The sequence below is a fragment of the Pochonia chlamydosporia genome, chromosome 4, assembly GCF_001653235.2.
Source record: "Pochonia chlamydosporia 170 chromosome 4, whole genome shotgun sequence".
Lineage (NCBI taxonomy): Eukaryota > Fungi > Ascomycota > Sordariomycetes > Hypocreales > Clavicipitaceae > Pochonia > Pochonia chlamydosporia.
The window spans coordinates 1,401,347-1,421,312 of NC_035793.1; the positions used below are offsets into that span (position 1 = coordinate 1,401,347).

General features: G+C 51.3%; 7 protein-coding genes across 7 annotated transcripts; 4 read left to right on the plus strand and 3 right to left on the minus strand.

Annotated features, from left to right (window-relative positions):
• Positions 1-2,733: 2,733 nt before the first annotated feature.
• On the minus strand, positions 2,734-3,362 carry VFPPC_16002 (hypothetical protein; the record flags this gene model as incomplete). Its single annotated transcript, XM_018293755.1, has 2 exons — positions 2,734-3,153; positions 3,195-3,362. The coding sequence occupies 2 exons, from the start codon at positions 3,360-3,362 to the stop codon at positions 2,734-2,736; spliced, it is 588 nt and encodes a 195-aa protein (XP_018143359.1).
• A 1,670-nt stretch (positions 3,363-5,032) lies between these two features.
• Positions 5,033-7,158, plus strand: VFPPC_07843 (C6 zinc finger protein; the record flags this gene model as incomplete). The annotated part of the gene is made up of 2 exons (XM_018286644.1): positions 5,033-6,262; positions 6,319-7,158. 2 exons carry the CDS (start codon positions 5,033-5,035, stop codon positions 7,156-7,158), a joined length of 2,070 nt encoding a protein of 689 aa, XP_018143360.1.
• An 839-nt stretch (positions 7,159-7,997) lies between these two features.
• Positions 7,998-9,707, minus strand: VFPPC_14319 (lipase, class 3; the record flags this gene model as incomplete). Its single annotated transcript, XM_018292088.1, has 2 exons — positions 7,998-8,949; positions 9,010-9,707. 2 exons carry the CDS (start codon positions 9,705-9,707, stop codon positions 7,998-8,000), a joined length of 1,650 nt encoding a protein of 549 aa, XP_018143361.1.
• Positions 9,708-10,694: 987 nt separating this feature from the next.
• On the plus strand, positions 10,695-12,606 carry VFPPC_07844 (MFS transporter; the record flags this gene model as incomplete). Its single annotated transcript, XM_018286645.1, has 4 exons — positions 10,695-11,311; positions 11,358-11,383; positions 11,432-12,366; positions 12,418-12,606. The coding sequence occupies 4 exons, from the start codon at positions 10,695-10,697 to the stop codon at positions 12,604-12,606; spliced, it is 1,767 nt and encodes a 588-aa protein (XP_018143362.1).
• Positions 12,607-12,693: 87 nt separating this feature from the next.
• Positions 12,694-13,782, minus strand: VFPPC_16003 (adenosine deaminase; the record flags this gene model as incomplete). Its single annotated transcript, XM_018293756.1, has 1 exon — positions 12,694-13,782. One exon carries the CDS (start codon positions 13,780-13,782, stop codon positions 12,694-12,696), a length of 1,089 nt encoding a protein of 362 aa, XP_018143363.1.
• A 1,000-nt stretch (positions 13,783-14,782) lies between these two features.
• Positions 14,783-16,503, plus strand: VFPPC_07845 (allantoate permease; the record flags this gene model as incomplete). Its single annotated transcript, XM_018286646.1, has 3 exons — positions 14,783-15,052; positions 15,117-15,158; positions 15,214-16,503. The coding sequence occupies 3 exons, from the start codon at positions 14,783-14,785 to the stop codon at positions 16,501-16,503; spliced, it is 1,602 nt and encodes a 533-aa protein (XP_018143365.1).
• A 627-nt stretch (positions 16,504-17,130) lies between these two features.
• Positions 17,131-19,306, plus strand: VFPPC_07846 (branchpoint-bridging protein; the record flags this gene model as incomplete). The annotated part of the gene is made up of 5 exons (XM_018286647.1): positions 17,131-17,465; positions 17,539-17,756; positions 17,994-18,235; positions 18,313-18,618; positions 18,692-19,306. The coding sequence occupies 5 exons, from the start codon at positions 17,131-17,133 to the stop codon at positions 19,304-19,306; spliced, it is 1,716 nt and encodes a 571-aa protein (XP_018143366.1).
• Positions 19,307-19,966: the final 660 nt, after the last annotated feature.

Consider the following 19,966-nt stretch of genomic DNA (forward strand, 5'->3'; position numbering starts at 1 on the left):
AATCGGATTATCTTTTTGGTATCAATAAAATACCCATTGAGGTGGTTAAAACCGGCATGGCGCCTGGTCGTCATGTGGTTTCCGGTCAAACGTGGTTGGCAAGATGGGTTGCATGCTCACCAGATCGCCACCACAGCGTCCAAACATGTTCTCGAAAAGAAAACGCCTGTTTGTACTTGAGCCGTCCACGGTAGTATTCGCGATTAGTTCCTTCGAGGTATCTGATGCACGTGGCCTCGATTGATATGGTAACATTGCGGCGCTTCCGAAGGAACCAAATGGGACGCCAGATCCATTCAATGTTGTGATCAATTGATCTCGCAACACCAACTGCCCCAAAGAGACACGCCGCTACCTGCCAAGGTTTCTACCTAGGTGCTGCACAATCTGGGCAAACCAACCTCATTATTTGTTGTATTCCTCAGAGACACACAGGTATTATTAGCTTCAGGGCGCGCAAACCGCATTGACCAACGACTGTTTGTCTAACAACGAGGTCCTTTATCGGACTTGACCCTGTTAGGTTTTGGTCCGCAAAGAAAATTGAAGGCATCGAGAAGGTGGCAGGGAGCAGGAGCGACCAACAGGAGCGACAGCCTCGTTCCTGCCATCATACCACTGTTGGCTACCGGTTTCCCACCCGCAACATTGAACCAGACATGGCACTGGGACCTTTCAATGTGGTGATTCCAGATGCCCCCTTCACACTCCAAGCCAAGACGAGGCGAGCAATATGTCGTTGCACACCGACCTCTGTCCAAGCCAGCGAGGCGCCGCCATGCTGCCATCATTACTACGCAGCACAGCATGTGCTTGATGGCAACCTCTCTTTCGACCCGGACGACATGCAACATCAATCCCACCGTGCTTCAATGACATCGCGAGCTCCTAGACTGCCTACCTCCCAAGAAACGAGAACTGCAAATGGAATCAAAACACCAAGATGAAGGGTATTCACAACGAGAAGCCTCTCGTTCCGGAACATGCTACACAGAGCGACAGACTCATTTCGCACTATGCTCAAGAGGCTTTCACAACGTAATACCCAAACCAGACCAATTGCATCGCTGACGAAGCCTGTTGATTGGAGCGTGGCATCTCAGCCTTGCAGGAATGGCCTTTTCGGACCGACCGTCAGGAGGCTGCGGGGAGAGTGAGGGGGCGGATTCTGGCTCCGGCTCTGGCGCTTCGTGCATTCTTCCTCCCCAGCTCACCAGGATGAACTCCGCATTTTGGTGACAAGAGACTGAAGCTCTTGGTAACGGCCCGCACTGCTACAGTTTCTTTTGGTGTTGTCAACGAGCTTGAGCAAGCATCGTTAAAATTGGCTTCAGGAGAGGCCATTTGACCACAGAACTGCTGCTCTAAAATTGGCCGTTGCATGCCTCGCTCTGTTCTGAAAATAGGTGGAGGACTGAGAGACTTGCACCACCACGACTCACAGGGGTGTGGCCTGACTGCAGGTAGGACCAATTTCAACGAACAGCCCAGGCGACAAGCCCCTACATGAATGATCGTTGGCTTTGCCTGGCTTGCATAACCGGAGGCGTTTGGCGGTGCGCCATGCCATACTACGTAGCAGCAAAGCAGTTCCTTGCACCAGCCAGCCAACAGCCAACAAACGGTGGCAGCGCAAAAAGGCGACGAGGGAGAAAGGGTAGTTACTGGGGTTTGGTTCCCAATGAGAATGCCAGTAAAATATGTGAGCTGAGCTGGGAACTTGGACATGGGCTTTTTCGCTGGTCCTTGAGCAGGCATGAACACGCCAAGTCGGAGTCCCAACAAGCGCAAATGCACATTGGCTTTCGGAGCACACACACTTTACTTTGGCACGTCCTCCCCAAGCTCTCCTGGGTCGAATTCTCGTTAGATATCAGCATCATGATATCAGCAATTTGCGCACTGCTCAGAACTGGATCAACTGCCACGAGGAAAAGTCACGTCCGCTGATGTGACTGAAATCAAGGGAGAAATCGAAGCAAGGGAAATAGGGAAAATCAGGTCATATTTGACGATATGTTCTACAGGAGGCATCTTGTTCTCGGCTGCTTTTCTAGTTGGTCACACAGCATCTTGCATCCTCCACTCAGAGCGCCTACTTGAAGCTCCGGGAGGGTGAAGCGACTCACCATGCAGCCTGCGAGGTGCTGTCGATCGTCGACAGAGGACCACGAGGAATGGTCGTCACAGAATCTTCTACGGCGGCACACAAAAAAGGGTAAAGGGTGTTGTCTACGAGTGCCGATCGTCCCCTTGAAAGGAAACGCATGAAGAAGGGCTGTTGGGGTCAGTTGATGGGTAGAAACATGCCAGACTGTGAAGCGAAGCCTGAAGGTTGTCGCTCAAGACGAGAGACTGTGACAGACGACGTAGACACCGAAAACGCGGTTGGACATGTTCTACCTCAGAGCCGACTTTGGCACGGGATCCAGCCGCTTTGGGAACAGCGGACCACGTTCAGAGCACATCGCCCCTACTATGCGGGCAATTGGTCTCAGATCAAGTAGCTGCTGTCTTGCCTTTGAAGGGAGGCTAACTAGAGTTTCTTTTCTTGGTGCTTGCGATTGGTTTGCATGCAAATAATGTCTGAGAGACCAGCTGGGAACAACGACAATTCCATTCCTTTGGTGTTCCTATGTTGATTTGCCGCGTCGACTGGGAGTCATCGAGTCAGGAGTACACACGATACGTTGACCAGCGCCCACAATTTCATGTACTTTTTATTGCATTTTATTAGGGATCCCGGATGCCAGGGTTCCCTTGAACTTGCAAAGGATGCAAACAATGCCGTGGGGCATACTGACATGCACGAAGTACAGTACTCATAGCAATACGGAGTATGGAGTATTTCATTACGAGGTACCAGATACTCTGGATAGTCTGTACTCTGTCGCTTATTTCTTTGTCGCTTGGATGTGAAATGGTGAGAGATGGGATGACGGCAGTTCCACTTGCATACAACCTCACGACAAGGCTACTTGTCGAATTGACTGAGAGTGAAAGACGAATTTTGTGAAGCCTTGTTTCCTGACTACGGCAAGCAGAGGATTTTGTCTGTGTGCAGTTTGTTATGACAGGTTTGGTGTAGGAGAAGCCTACTGAGAGTAAGGGATGATGCTGGTTCCCGTATTGTCGCCGACATGCCGGGACTGACTGCTTCGCTGACTAGATATGCTTACTCAAGGAGTGAGCGCATCGAAATGGAATTGAGGAAGTCTCCGACCAAGACCACATCGCATCTTTAGACAGATGAGGAAAGCGAACGGACTTTGAAATGTGTGAGGATATGCAACAAGACTCAGCATGTCAAACACGCTGATCGAGTACTGATTCCGAGGTAGAGACGATAGATCCAATACCATAGTCGTTTCTGAGCACAATGTCATTTGAGAGCGTTCTCTAAACTGGTCGAATGCATCATCGAATGTCTTAACGAAGACATGACATAAGACTAAAGAATCTTTTTCGACATGCTGTCAACCGCAGGATAGGGACGACTGGAATTCAGAGGGTTCAGATAGTTCAGGACCAGAGCACATCGCTTGAGGGTCGGATTGACTGACCGAGACCTCAGCAATACCTGAGAGATACTTTGCAGTCCCGGGTCTCCCAGCGGAGGAAATGGCGGCGGCAAAAAGTGAAACGATGGCCTCGAGTGGTAGACGTCAAGTACTGGGGATGCCGTGGTCTGACATCTTGGCTGAGCCTCTCGGTGTCGCCGGGGAGGATCGCCCGATAGAGTGGCACACGTGTGGACTTGGACTTGGCACTGTAAGATCAGGGCAAAGAATGTGCATGTGACCGTGCTAAGAAACCAATAACACTGTCTTTGTCTAACACGAGACGGTCAGCAAAGATCACGACACCCGCGCCAGCCACAGGGCACTTGGGTGTGTTTTTTGTCCCCTCAAGTCGTCCTCGTCTCCTATTCGCCCAATCCGCCATCAGCATCCATCCGAGACTCTGGCCTTCACACTGACCGTGACACCAGACAGACTGGACAGACAGACTGGCACACCAGACTCTGCGCATCCATCAGCCATCATCCATCATCCATCGCCCATCCATCATCCTCCATCATCTCCACCCCCTGCCCATCCATGTCTGGCCAGCTTCCACCTCATTTCTCCATGGGAGCCAAAAACTGGGTCGTTGTGCCTGTTCTGGCAACGCTGGCCTGTCAAACGCATTCCTCTGGCTCCGCCCTCTCGCGCCGCTTCAGCCAACTTGAACTGGCTTGACTGGCTCGAGCCATCCGCAAGCCATCTTCTCTGCTCACGGTCAGCTAGACGTTGACTGTTTGACAAGGTTGGCTCAACCAGACTCGTTTTGCACTTGTACCCCGTCCTCCCCACCCCAGACCCCGTCCAGAAAAAACCCACAGGCCCTCGCCCAGTCGTCGCCCGGTCTTTCTCGTCTCTCTCGCTCACCTTCGACGATTCTTCTCGCGAGCCACCCACTCCTTTCACCCTTTGCCATCAACATCTGGTGTCTCGATACCACTCGTCCTTGCACTTCTACGGCTTCGACGGCTATGTCGATTTAAACAAAGGCAGTCTCGCTCGTCGATTGATTCCTTTGCGGAGGGCTACTATTCTCCTTCCCCAGACTTGCTCAATCACCGACAACCCCCGCGAGGGCCCGCTTCGAAAGGGCCGAATATCACCTGCAGGCCAGAAAAGCCACCACCACACTGCTTTGGCTTTTCTTCCGGCTACCAGCAACCCAGCGACACGCGAGTTTTACACTTGCCTGGAGTCGTTATTCTTCAGCCATATCTCTCCCCGCAAAATACCCCGAGATCTACTATCTCGTCGACGTTTCGTTGCGACGCCTGTATCGATAAAATCAACTTCTTGTGCCCTTTTTTTTTTAAACCGTGGCATTTTGCGATACACCCCAACAGGCGGTGTTTCTCCTGGAGCCTGACGACGACTTTTCTCGAACGACGGGGCCTAGCCTCGAAACAACATCGGCAAACGTGAATCGGTGCATTCTTATCATCGATTCCCTCGCTCCTCCTTCCAGCACCATGTCGCAAGCGGTTAAGAGGGCCTGCGATGCCTGCCATCGTCGCAAGGTCAAGTGTGACGGAATTAACCCTTGCCGCAACTGTTCTTCCGCTCAGCTTTCTTGCACATATAATGCTATTCCACAAAAGAAGGGCCCCAAGGGCTCACGAGCCAAGGTTATCAGTGAACTGCGGGAGACGCAACGCCAGACCAGCCTGTCGGCCAAGGTACAAAATCGAATGAATGGAATCGCTTGTCCGCCCACTGCCTCGAGCTTGGCTCCAACTCCCGGACTCCTCACCAGCGAACTTGTCAAGGAGTGCGCACAGTTCTTCTTTGACAACCTCTATCCACAGGCTCCCATTCTCGACCGAAGACAAGTTGAACAGCAGGTTTTGTACATGGAGCAGAACCGCGATGCCTACTGCTTAATGACATCCCTGTGTGCCTTCATCATGCTCCAGCCTGGCATGTCGATGCCTGCTGGCGACCCATACAACTTGGATATGGTTCCCGGTGCCAATATTGTATCCAGCCAACTTCTCCTGGAAGAATGCCTGCGCGTCCGCAAAGGCTACGAGTACCTCGACTCCATCACCCTGAATTCGTTGGCCACCAACTTCTTCCTCTTTGGCTGCTTCTATGGCCAGGAAATGCACGACAAGGCATGGTACTATCTCCGTGAGGCTACGACCATGATACATATGGCCGGCATGAACAAGGAAGAACATTACATGCAATTCGATGCTGCCGAAGCCTCTCGACGCCGCCGCCTTTACTGGCTCTTCTTCTCCGTTGAGAGAGCATATGCCATCCAGCGACAACGCCCCATTACCCTCCAGGCAACGATTAATTTGCCAACGCTGGGCGATGATCCCGCTGATCCCCAGGCACACATGCTCAACAGCTTCATTTTGCTGGTTAACATGTTCCGACCGTTCGACGATGCTTTTACTGCTACATGGAATAAGACTCGAGGCCAGTTTACTTCGCAGTATGTCAACGGCTTGCAGAAGCAACTTAATGAGGTTGCACAATCCTATGCTTGCCAGGACTCCAATTTCCAAGATCTGCACACCAACCAGCAGTGGTTAAAGAGCACAGTGTGGCAGTTGACCAGCGGCGTTGTTAATGGCAACTCTGACGATTCCATCTCCTTCCAATACCCTATGAATATGTCTCGAGAGTTGCTGGTGAACATGGCTTCACAATTCCCTGTTCAGGTGGTTGATCTCCTTGGTACTGGGCTGGTAAGTTTCAAGTGAAGAGTAGCATGCATGATGATCCTGTATTGACATCTTCACAGATTGAGAAGCTCATGGAAATGTCGTCATCCATGACGGAGTATCTGGCTATGCAACCTGCTTCACGAGACCCCTTCGCCATCGGCCCACGTGAGCACTTGAACCAGATCCTCTCCATGGTTGCTGTTGCTCGAAACGGCGACTACCGCTTCTTGCCATTGCTCTTGAACAAGCTTGGTGAAGTCCTCCCACGCATGACCAACCCCATGCTCCAGAACGCACCTGAGAACTCCAACTTGGCCAATATTGATATCTTTGACGGCTTTGGCACCGCTGGAATGGCACAACCCCCCAGCCAGATGCATATGGCTATGGACAGCGACTATGACCGCAAATTTTCCGTTGAGGAATACGAGAAGAAGTACGCCATGGAAATGAACGGCAACACTCCCGAATCTGCCACCCACTCCAACCACTCCAACAGCTCCCCATCCATTGCTCAACAAGGTTCTGATATAGGTGGCTCATTTGTAAGCTCACCGAGTATCATGTCGCCTGGTATGGAGTATCCTCACAGTATGAATGGTTTCTCCTGTAATCCGATGAACGAGATGGTCATGAGTCCTATTGGAAACCCTGGGCAATCCAATCCCATATCTCAAGGCCAGCATATGGGCCATGATGGCATATCGCAACGAATGAATGGAATATCCGCACAAAATATGCGGCAACAAGGAATGAACTCGATGAATTCTTTAGGCGGTATGGGCCAAATACAACAAAGGCAAAGTAGCTTCCATATGTCTGGACAAGCACATATGGGCGACTTTCATAACCTCCAGAGAGGGAATTCAGACGCGAGCAATTCAATGGTTGGCATAAATACGATGGGAGCATATTAGCCTCTCTGTCGCAACCATCATTCCTACATGACTTTATATACCCATCTTCGTTGAACGACTGGAGCGATGAACGAAGAGTCTTTGCACAACACAAACTCTTGTTTGTGAAGTTTGGCCGAGGTCTCTCGCTTTACTAAATTTCTTTTGTCTTACTTCACTTCTCCATTGTCCACCCGCAAACCGGTGCGACATTCTATTTGACGGCTAGGGGGACTACAGTTTCCCTTTCTCTGTATCAAGACGAGAGCTTGGCAGTGCTGAGCGAGCACAAAAAGCGTTATTCACTAGCATTAGGCTCATATCCATGTGTTGCTGCCTTGACTTTTTTCTTGGCTTGATGTTTTATTACTTTATTCAAACGTCATTCGAGCAACGGGGCGTGCATTTTACTTGTCTTTGGAGTTTTGCCACTTAGCTTGTAATGGCGATGATGGCGTTGATTGCGGGTTTATTTTGTTTGGGAGATTGGATACCGTTTTGCCTATGTGATGTGATATTGGGCGATTAGGATGATTATCACGCCAAATGGATTGATGTCTTTTTGACTTATACAGTAGGATTAGCCAGTATAGATAGCAATTGATTGTATTAGAACACATGGAGATGCTTGATTTCGTTCAGCCCAGGTTCCCTGGCTCTGTCATGCCTCCACGCCAGTATCTGCAAAGTCCTGACATCCACTAGATTTGACCTATCATTATCTCCTCTTCACATGTCCAGATATAGAACTATAAAACAAAAGGGGTATCTCTAGCATCGCTTCATACCGTTCATGCAGAAAAATTGGAAGTAAACGGCCATTACCACCACCATCATCATTAGTTATCCCTAGCACCACATCACCTCCTCTTCAGCGTCACTGCCCCCACGGCCAAAACTTCTATCCTCCCAGCGTACAAACTCATCATATGCGCCACCGGATCCCCCCAAATCACACCCCTTAACTGGTCCTCCCTACACGTCACTGCCACGACGCCTTCCTCCAATCTCTCCCTGACGGTCTTGTAATCCGTCGCTATGGCATGAGGATCTCCTGTCCGCAGAACAACTATCCTCCCGGCGTTGCTGAGTGTTGAAGGCGGGACTTTCCACTCTGGTCTACGGTATTTCCTGTCCTTTGAAGATGCAGACTTTGGTGGCGGGTTGGTCAGCAGCTCAATAAGCGACCGGACGTAGGACTTTGATGCGCGGGCCACAGGGTCCCCTTCGTTGATGAAGCTTAGAAAGAGGCTCCTTTTCAGTTCCTTCCTCTTCGGTGTCTCTAATGGCAGGAGGCTTATGGGCGGCGCGCCAAACGTGACGCAGTGTATGCGCTTGAAACATCCAGCCAGCAGAGTCAATTCGCTGTCGATCCGACTTAGCATGTGGCTGTACAGCAGGGCTGCTATTGCGCCGCCGGCAGAATGGCCCGTCATGAGGAGCGAGTAGCCTGCTCTTCCGGGATCTTCTTCCAGCAGCTGTCGTAGTCTTACGGCAACGGGTTTGACCATTTTGCGAGCCACGGAGAGGAAGCCCGCGTGGCAGTAGTTGCCCTCGTCGTCGAGGAAGTTTGTGGGTGCTGAAGGCGCCATGTTGAGGTTGACGGCCCAGTCGGAGAAGGAAGCGGTGCCGCGAATGGCAAAGACAATGGTGTGTGCGTGGTCCATGGAAACGGATTTGATGCGCATGGCTTTGGTGTTGTTGCGGAGGGAGGAAGGGATGTAGGTGTTTAGTTCGTGGGCTTGGGGGGTTGTGTAGACGTTATGGGAGTATTGGGCAGCTAGGCAGAGGAGCGGCCATGTTGCCATGTATCTGGACTTGTCAGTTTGGGAAGAGATATGAGGAGTGGTGTTGTTTGGGGATAGGACTTACAGACGGAGAGGGGGTAGATTCATGGGTAGTTTGGAGTTGGCGTATAGTTCGACCTTGGAGAAATAGTTTCCGGATACAACTGACGCCGCGACATGGGCTGTTTGCGAAGACTGTGCCTTTTTCTTCTGATCGCCAGAGCGCTTCTTTCCGAATCCCAGTGCCCGGTCTGTATTTTCAGCTGGCTCTATTGGAGGTTGGGGGTTGTATGGGACGAGACTATTCTGGGGAGTGGGCTCTTGACACAGGAAGAGACTCTTCTCGTGGCCGGAGAGACTTTCGCAATCTATGAGCGTCATGACGCTGTCGAAGCGGGTGCGGATATCATCGTACGCTGCGGATGCGACGTTTGTAGACGAAGCGAGTTGTTTACGTAGCGCAGCGGTATTGGTAGGTATCAGGTCTTGCGCGAGGTCGACCATGGAGTTTGAGAAGCGGCCGAGGTTGAATGCATCTTGGCGAGGTGGGCTGGATTGATATTGCGGCGTGGGAGTGTAAGCTGGTGGAGCTGGGAGATGATAGGAGGAGGCGCTGTGATTGAAATGCGGTTGCGAAGTAGCTGGGTGATGGATGTTGATTCGTGATGGTTTTGGTTGAGGTGCAGGAGATGTGTAGACGTTGGGAGGTGATGTCAGTGAAGCGGGTTTGAGGTTGGACTTGGACAGCTTTTGCTGCTTTGGCTTGGAGCTGAAGAAGCCCATGGCGGAGAGGTAGTCATTGATTAGAATTAGAACCTGGAGTTGCGCATTCTACAATAGAGGTATGCGATGAAATTGTAAAGGCAAGAAATCTGAGGTGGTTGCTCATGAGGGGAGACATGCCATCTTCTTGGTTTATTCACTCACATGGCCCGAAAATGCCGAATGAACCATGTCTCAGCTCTATTGAATGGCGCATCGTGGTCACTCACGATGAATGGACTGAACTCATTGCCACTACAGGAACCTTATGCACGCTAGAAGAACAGGCACAGCCATCCGTCCAGTCTTGGCGCAGTTTTAGCTTGGGCTGTTGATCCTTGGACGTGGTTTGCTGCCACTTTGGCGATGTGATTCGCTGCGCTTGGACGGCTTCATCTGCAGGAGTCTTTGGGGTTGGCGAATGGCGATGCGGAGTTGAGCTGGGCGGTTAGAGGTGCGCAGGTTGGCATTTGCTTCTATGGGGTTTTATTTTTCAGTTTTGGGTTGACTTTCATCGCTTCTAAGCATACTTCACTTTGTTTAGGCAATGTAGAGTAGTTTGAATTGATGACGATTGATAACATGGACAACCAAGTTACATTGCCACCAGACTGTTCTAAGCCTCAGTACGCGTTGCTACCAGGCTAGCAGTTAGTTTGCGGATTTAGTAGTTGTTTTCCATCCCCATGTTCTATTTTTGGAAGTGGAAGTATAGATCTTCAACGTCGTGTGAAAGCTTCATTATCACAAATTGCACAGAACAGAATTCACGTTGACGAGTTTCTAAACTGCAAATAATTACTTGCAGCCTCTTTTAGTCCCTTCACTCTCTCCCTGTCCCTCTGCCAAGCATGGGTGCCTAGTTAAATATTGAAACTTCGGAAGTCGCGGTGATGACGTGAGATGAACCAGGATCTGATAACTGACAACTACCCAACTCTCAACTCAAACTCAAACTCTTCCATATTTAAACTTCAAATAGCACATCTCGCCAACACCTCGCCCATAATGTCTCAAACAGAAACCATACAAGTCATACACCAAACCCCAATTCCAACCCAATCCCACGACGAAATCTACCACCCAAACCAACAAAACGCTCAGGATGCATCTAATCCAGCCGAATCACCACATCCCCCCTCCCTCTCCCTCACCAACATCCAAATCCTCACAATAATGACCTCCCTCTGCGCATGTATATTCATCGCCGCCCTCGACGTCACCATCGTCACGACCGCCCTCCCCACCATCACCGCCCACTTCAAGTCCAACTCGGCATATACATGGATCGGCACGGCTTTCGTGCTCGCCCACACGGCCAGCACACCCTCCTGGGGCAAGATATCCGACATTTGGGGCCGCAAGCCAGTCATGCTAGTTGCCAATGCCATCTTCTTCGCAGGCAGCCTCGTGTGTGCGCTCGTCGATGAGCTGGATGTCTTTATTGCGGGACGGGCGATCCAGGGTCTGGGGGCGGGCGGCATGCAGACCATGGTGAATATCTGTATAAGTGATTTGTTTAGCCAGCGGGATAGGGGCGTGTATTACGGTTTGACATCGGTGGTTTGGGCTGTGGCAAGTGGTGTTGGGCCTGTTATCGGAGGGGCGTTTACCACAAAGTTGAGGTGAGTTTTGGACTTGAGCTGATGATTGTAGTGCTGACTTGGATAGTTGGCGGTGGTGTTTTTGGATCAATTGTGAGTGCTATGTTGTTGAGTATCAGAGCCTGGGCTGACGGGGTGTAGTGCCGATAATTGGAGCTGTGTTTGTGCTGCTCTTGGTTTCTCTCAAGTTGCCGACGCCGAATACGTCTATTCGAGCTGGTCTTAAGGCGATTGACTGGTCGGGAAGTTTTCTCATCGCAGGAGGTACATTGATGCTCCTTCTGGGCTTGTACCTCGGTGGCATTCACGATCCGTGGAACTCGGCCACAGTGGTGTCGCTTATTGTGTTTGGTATAGTCACTGCAGGGTTATTCATCCTGAACGAGTGGAAGATGGCATCTTACCCCGTTATCCCTATCCACCTGTTCCGGAGTGTCTCTTCAGCTGCCGCCTACGCACTCTGCTTTTTCCATGGATTCGTCTTCCTCGGCACGGCGTACTATCTACCCTTGTACTTTCAGGCCGTTCTCCTGGCCAGCCCCCTGGTATCAGGCGTCTACCTGCTGCCGTTCATAGTGTCATCGTGTGTAGTCGCCGCTCTCACGGGACTGTATATCCAGAAGACTGGCAAGTATATGCCCGCCATGTATATCGGCCTTGTAACCATGACGCTTGGCATCGGTCTGCTCATCGACATCGGCGTCGACAAGAACTGGGGCAAGATTATTGGGTTCCAGGTTATTGCTGGTGCTGGCGTCGGTATGAACTGGGAGGGACCTCTGCTTGCTGTTCAGGCGGTGTTGCCGTCGCGGGATGTCGCTGCGGCTACGACTACCATGGGGTTTATGAGGACGATTTCGACCGCCATTTCGGTTGTTATTGGTGGCGTGGTGTTCCAGAACCAAATGAATACCAAGCAGGGCTACTTGAAGGAGAAGCTTGGTGCGGAACTAGCCGCGGCGTTTGATGGTGCGAATGCTACGTTTAACGTTGAGGTGGTTAAGACGTTGCCTGAGGAGCAGCAGTTTTTTGTTAGGACAGCGTTTTACGAGAGCATGAGAACAATGTGGATTGTGGTGAGTTTCAGGTTTTGGTTGCTGATGTTGATGCCTGCTAATGTGAAATAGTACGTTGGACTATCTGCGCTGGCATTGGTATTGGGGTTTCTCGTTCGCGGACACCATCTCAGCAAGGAGCACCAAATTACGGAGCCGGGACTCCGAGAAGAAGGTTCCGGATCGTCAGAGCCAGTTCACACTACAGGGCGAGTTGCAAGTGAAGCCCACGAGATGCAACTCACTTCGCGAAGAGCATAACTCGTAACAAGTTACATTATAGAGTATATATAGATCTACATTTAGACATGCAATTTGGAAATCTTGTTCCATTTTAGAGCAAGTTATCTAGTTAGTATCAATAGTATCCAACTCTGTGTAAATATCCTTCTTAGTCTGTTCATCAGCCCAACACATATCCACAGCATTCCTCGCCAGTTGCACCATTTCTGCCTTGGACAGCCCACCGTAATGATACGTCTTTTCCTGATTCCCATCAATCCACACATCATGCATATACACAGGATCATCACTGTTAATACAGTACTTGACACCCCTGTCCAGCAGCTGCCGCAACTTAGGAAACAGCACCTCCGTCGCCGTCCGTCGATGATACGCATGCGGACAGAGCGTCAAGCCAACACCCCTTGCCTTCAAACCTTCCACCAGCTCCTCTCGATCAAGAACATCCAATCCATGGTCGATCCTCTCGATACCAACATCAAAAATCGCCTGACGAATATGCTCATGCGTATCCTTCTGCCCAAAGTCGCAATGCGTCGTGATATGCAACCCATCCTCCTTGGCACGCGCAAAAGCATCCTTAAACAAAACAGGCGGTCGTTCAAACGCATTGCTCGCCAGTCCTACCGCGTGGAATAGCCCATGTCCACCTTTACACGTCGCCCACGGCAAGGCAGTCTGATATGCGGCCTCGCCATCCTCAACGGGTTCATCTCGCAGGAAGCAGAATATCCACTGGGACTTGACGCCGTACTTTTCTGCGCCGTCCCTCTGCGCTCTCAGATAGCCGTTTAGGACGGCATCTGCCGCCACTCCCCTTCGCGTGTGGGCCTGGATGTCGAAGAAGGGCTCGACGTACCGCACGTTCATGGCCTGGCAGCGCTTGAGGTAGTCCATGGCTAGGTCGTAGAAGTCTTGTTCTTTGAGGAGAACCTCGCAGCCCGCGAAGTAGGCTTCCAGGAAGGTGGGCACATCTTTGCGGCCGCCTAGCTCGGGGCGGTGGTTGTATGTGACTTTGTAGGATTGTAGGAGCTCGTCGTAGGTGGTGTAGGTTTGGTCTTTGAATTTGAGGGGGATGTTGTTGCGTTGGGCGAGGGTCCAGCGGAGGAGAGGCTGGAGGGTGCCTTCGATGTGGATGTGGAGTTCGACTTTGGGGAGGGAGGCGATGAAGGGGGATATTTGGAGGTTGTTCATTGTGGTGGACGAGGAGGTGGTGGTGAGAATGAAGGTGAGGGTTTGTGATGGTGAGAGTGGTGATGGATGGTGGTGGTGGTGAGGACACACAGCTTGTTTCTTTTCAATTGGTGGCCATCAACACGACATACTTTAATCTGATAGATCAGTTATCTTACACTTTGTTTTTTTCTTTCCTTTTTTCCCTTCTCTTTCTGCAGATCGGCCAGCTCCGGTCCCGGCTACGGTATCCTTATCATGCTCCATCAAGCTGTCGTGTCGGCAAAGCATTGTTTGCGCCGGCATGTGGAGTGACAGGTTGAAGCTGGTTGAGCTGGTTCCGTTTAAATACTTTAGTTTGCTTTCCAAATACGCGATCAAGACTCATAATCCCGGCTATAACTGGCGGGAATGGGCGGAATGGATGAAGTGAATGTCGTTTATCCACCTGTCTAGCAGGAAGATGCTGATGTTCCCCCACAAAACCGCCACACGGAATCCATGGCCGCGGATTTGCAACAGGCCATTGACATCGCAGGGCTAATTAACCATGGCTTGCATGGAGTGGATGGTTCAAGCTCGGATGTCGTCCGTCAAATCGACCACACATGATAGAGACAACCAGCCGTCTTATCAGGTGCAATGCGCGGTATTCGCGAATATCCCTGGAACAGATTACCTACTAGATAATCTTAGTGCCCTTGACCACGCGACGTGTGGATTATATTGACTATTTTGACCCTATTACCAGACATCTTGAGTTGGATTGACTTGTCGACAACAATGAACCCCCCACACTTCAACTCCAACTTGCATCCAGAAGTCCCCATTTCCAACCCCCCAACATCCAACCCTCCATGTTCTCCCCGGCACGACTCGCATCTCCAATTTGGGAAGTGGTTGACTGACTCCCGTTTGCCGACGTCGGTTAGCTTGCCTTTTCGGCTCATGCCTGCTGATAAGCGTACCAGCATGTTGTTGCTACCTTTTTGTGAGGCTGTCGTCGCGTACTTATTGAGACATGGCCCTCCTCCCTACGGACCAGACCGATGCGGACGTTGCTCATCTACAAGCCTCAGAAGTTGATCCTCTCCTTGGGCCTCGCACCATGGCTGAACCTTCGCAGGATCCGTCGCGTTTGGAGACGGCACCCGATGCGGGTGTGGCTCGTCGTGTCTTGAAAAAGATTGACAGAGCGATTATTCCGTTGCTGTTTGTCACGTACATGCTCAATTTTATGGATAAGATCATCCTGTCGAGCGCAGCTGTGTTTGGACTGCGCGATGATAATGTGAGTGCCCTCAGCTACAGACATCTTGTCATTGGGATTTTGATGCTAACTTTTTTGGTTTCAGCACCTCGTCGGGCAGCAGTATAGCTGGGTGTCCAGCATCTTTGTAAGATTACATTGCACCCATCTTGTCCATGCTTGTAATACTAACGATGTCTCAGTATTTTGGGTACCTTGTTTGGGAATATCCCACGACTATCCTGATTGCCCGCCTACCCACCGGCAAGTATCTCACCGCAAACACTCTCTTCTGGGGAGCGGTCGTTGCCTTGACGGCTGCTTGCAGGAACTTTGGCGGTCTCATGGCTGTTCGTTTCCTCTTGGGTGTCGCCGAAGCCACCATCACGCCTGGGTTCATGTTTTTGACATCAACATGGTACACCCGTGATGAGATGCCCACCCGTGTAGGTATCTGGTTTGCCGGAAACTCTGTCGGTGGACTGGTATCAAGCCTACTTGCCTTTGGCGTTGGACATATCAAAGACGATGTTCATCCTTGGAGATGGATGTACATCATTCTCGGGGTCGCCACCTTTCTCTGGGCGATCCCCATGTTCTTCTTCCTGCCTGACAGCATTTCGAAAGCAAAGTTTCTCACTCCCGAGGAACGACAAATTGCAAAGAACCGTGTCATCATCGCAGGTACCGGTTCAACCGAGAATTCATCCTGGAAATGGGACCAAGTAGTAGAGTGCCTCATCGACCCCAAGTCCTGGCTCATCTTCTTTATCAGTCTCTTGACGCAGATTCCCAACGGCGGAACTCAGGGCTTCTCAAACATCATCATCCAATCCTTTCACTTCACCAACCTCCAATCCACGCTCATCAACATCCCCTACTCTCTCATCACGGCCGGTGTCATCGCCGGCGTGGGCCACCTCTCCGGCCGTTTCCGCAAACTCAACTGCCTTCTCATCGTTGCCGTCGTGATGCCCTGCGTCGTCGGTGCGGCCATCATCTACCGCCGAGGCAGTGTATCTCATGGCGTCCAACTATTCGCCTACTTCCTCCTATCCACTGGACCTGCCGCAATGCCACTCGCCATGTCTCTAGTGCAGTCTAACTTCCGCGGCGTCACTAAGAAAATGACCATTACGGCCATGCAGTTCATCGCCTACTGTACGGGGAATATTGTTGGGCCGCAGCTCTTCCGCCAAACCGAGGCGCCAACGTACGAGTCTGCTTTTCAGGCCATCATGATTTGCTATGCGCTGGCGATAACCCTGGCCGTGGCGCTCAGATTCTACTTGCAGTGGGTGAATGCGAAAAGGACTAGGGAAGAAGGGTTTGAGGGTAGTGCTGGTGCTGCTGGTGCGGTTGCTGATGGGAAGATGCCTACACAGCTTACTGGGAGGGATGTTGCTGAGGCGGCGACGGAAGTGCAGCTTCGGCCGGAGGATTATGAGGATGTGACGGATTGGAAAATGGTGGGGTTCAGATATCGTTTGTAATGCCATGGATTATAGAGCTTCATGTATGAAATTTCATGTGAGGATTGAAATCGTTACCGTCACTTCAATGTTTGACTGTGCTAAAGTGCGGGCAAAGTATTAACCCCAAAGAACCCGGATTGGGTATTTTCTACCTATATCTTGCGCAATCTACAGACGCAAAATAGGTACTGGGTAAAGATTAGCAATGCCTCTCTTTAATGGGAAGATGGGCGGGTAGCACAAACTCCAAGATTTGTGGTACATTATTGCCTAAAATCCCGGTAGGCGACTTTGCTCGCACCTTAGTACACTGAAAGGGATAGTCCCGGGCGTAGAATGATGTTGCGTAGGGTATCACAGCCAAATACAGGCCATCATTTCTTCGAGTCACCAGAGTTTGGCTGCAACATCAACGTCTGGTTCTTTGGTGTTGCGCAACAAACAGCCGCAGGCTGCCAACTCTGGTGGCGGTGGCGGTGGCGCACGGACCCCAGCTGCTGTTGCGGAACAGCCTTAATCCGGAAACGTCCCGGAAGCCTGACTTATGGAATTTCGCATGCCGGATTTCACATTCGCAATCTTCATCAAGGAGCATATTCCCCTTGACCAGCAAAATCATCGTCTTGTCACCAAACAACCGCCACGATGTCGTGGAGAAATCAAGGCATCACAGGCTCGAATAATATTCCTCTGGGCAAGCGTCGTTTCGCTGGCGACGATGAGGAAGTAGCCAGCCACGAACCGCCGCGAGGCCGCGACCCAGAACCCAGAAGCGAAGCAGATGGCCCTCGCCGTAGAAAGAAGCGCAACAGATGGGGTGACGCATCCGAGAACAAGGCTGCCGGCCTAATGGGCTTGCCCACCGCCATCATGTCTAACATGACTAGCGAGCAGTTGGAAGCTTACACTTTGCATCTTCGTATCGAAGAAATCAGCCAGAAACTGCGTATTGACGATGTCGTCCCTGCCGACGGCGATAGGTATGTGGCTTCCCTTACCCCTTTCATCTCCCTTTCTTAGCGTATAACCTTGCCAACTGTTTGGTTTCCGCAGATCGCCCTCGCCAGCTCCCCAATACGATAACCACGGTCGACGTATCAACACGCGCGAATACCGATACCGCAAGAAGCTCGAGGACGAGCGACACAAGCTGATTGAAAAGGCTATGAAGACGATTCCTAACTATCATCCTCCCCAGGATTATCGCAGGCCCACCAAGACCCAGGAGAAGGTCTACGTACCTGTGAATGACTACCCGGAGATTAACTTCAGTATGATTGCTAACCCTTTAACCCTAACCAATGTTTCTGCTGCCCGAGTTTTTGTGTCCCCTCTTTGGAGTTTGGCCAGTATCGCTGCGACCTTGTGGAGGTGCTTTGAGATAACTGGTCCTTCGTCGAAATGGGCCTTGACTTTTGTTTCTTCCCTTTTCTTTTGGCCATTCCCCATTCCGCATATAACATGGAGCTGTGACAAGTTTTTATTTTCCTTCAGATACTAACACGTAGCTTTCTCCCCCTATCAAGTTGGCTTACTTATCGGACCTCGTGGTAATACACTCAAGAAAATGGAGGGGGAATCTGGTGCCAAAATTGCTATCCGAGGAAAAGGCTCCGTCAAGGAGGGCAAAGGCCGCTCAGATGCCGCTCACTCAAGCAACCAGGAGGAGGACTTGCACTGTCTTATCATGGCAGACACGGAGGATAAGATCAACAAGGCGAAGCAGCTTATTCACAACGTCATTGAAACGGTAAGTCTACTGATCCCTGTCTTGGCCACCGACATTGTTATTTCGGAGATCATTTGGCTAACCTTGACAAACTTTAGGCGGCTTCCATCCCAGAAGGCCAGAACGAACTGAAGCGCAATCAATTGCGAGAGCTAGCTGCGCTCAACGGTACTCTACGAGATGACGAGAACCAGGCTTGCCAAAACTGTGGCAAGATTGGCCACCGCAAGTACGACTGTCCCGAGCGCCAGAACTACACTGCCAGCATCATCTGCCGTGTTTGTGGTAACGCGGGACACATGGCCCGTGATTGTCCCGACCGACAGAGAGGTGCTAGCTGGCGAAACGATGGCCGGCCGGCAGGTAGACCCAATGGCGGGGATGCGGTTGATCGTGAAATGGAGGTAAGTCTCAGCCATGGCATTCCCTAATGCTTTTTGTCTACAGTATGATTTGAGTTCTAATGTGTTATCACAGCAACTCATGCAAGAACTCGGAGGAGGTGGTCCTCAAGCTCGAATTGAAGCCGGTCCTGGGGGCGGTGATCAAAACGGAGCAGATGTCAAGCCCTGGCAACGAGGACCTACTGGTGGCCCTGCTCCCTGGAGATCTCGCAACAACGACTCCCATGACGGCGAGTCTCGTGGATCTGGTGCCGCGCCACCCTGGGCTCGGGAACGAAACCGTGGTGGGCATGATCATGGAGACCGTGACCGGGATCGCGACCGAGACCGTGATAACGGCTATGGTCAAGGTTACGGTTCTTCTGGATCCGGTGCTCCTCCTCCTTGGCAGCAGCAGCAGCAGCAACAGCAGTACCCGGCACCCGGAACCCAAGGCGGATACCCTGGATATGCTGGTTACGGCGGTTATGCACCTCCTCCTGGTATGGGCGCACCTCCAGGTCTTCCTCAGACTGGTGCCGGACTTGCAGCTCCCCCTGGCCTTGCAGGAGTAAATGCTCTAATTCAACAATATGCCGGCGCCGCTGGCCAAGCTCCTCCTCCGCCACCACCTTCGGGCGATGCGCCGCCGCCGCCTCCTCCCCCTCCTGGAAACCAGCCTCCCCCTCCACCGCCTCCCGGCGCTTGAACAGGGTCGTAGAGGAATTTAGGGGATGAGAGGTGTATTAACTGCTAACGGAGAGCGACTTCTATTATGTGGAAGCAATCAATTTGTTTGTTCACTTACGGAAATAGGACAACCCGGCGTTTTGAAAAGCTGGAGCTATACGAATTGCGTCTCGCAGAGAGTAGGGAGCGAGACAAAACGTGCTTGGTTGCTATTTTGCGTTTCGATCTGACTCTGCAGGAACGACTTTCAATCCTTACGATATAACCTAGCTTGTAGGAGATGGTACAGCCCGAACTAATCAGTACAGTATGCATTGCAGTGTAGTCTAGTGCGGTTGAATATGAATCATTTAAAAGAAGCGACTTGTAATTGCTATTCTGCGGCTAGTGTATGTTGAATTTTTGATGATCTGTTTCGCGTGCCACGGGGTTTTCACGTTCTGCTTTACACTACTTCTGGTTTCTAGACATGAACCCAACTGACATGGGGATCTTGAATCGCAGGTCTACTCAGACTCACAAGGGGATGCATGCAGGGGGCTGGCCTCAGTGGACATTTGATGTTTGATAGCTTGAGCTCGAGGCTGCATCCACTGGAGCTTTGGCCAGTGACAGCACTCAGAGCATGGGTCTGGCCCAAAGCTCCTCTCCGTTGTGGTGGTGGCTGCATTCGGTCTTG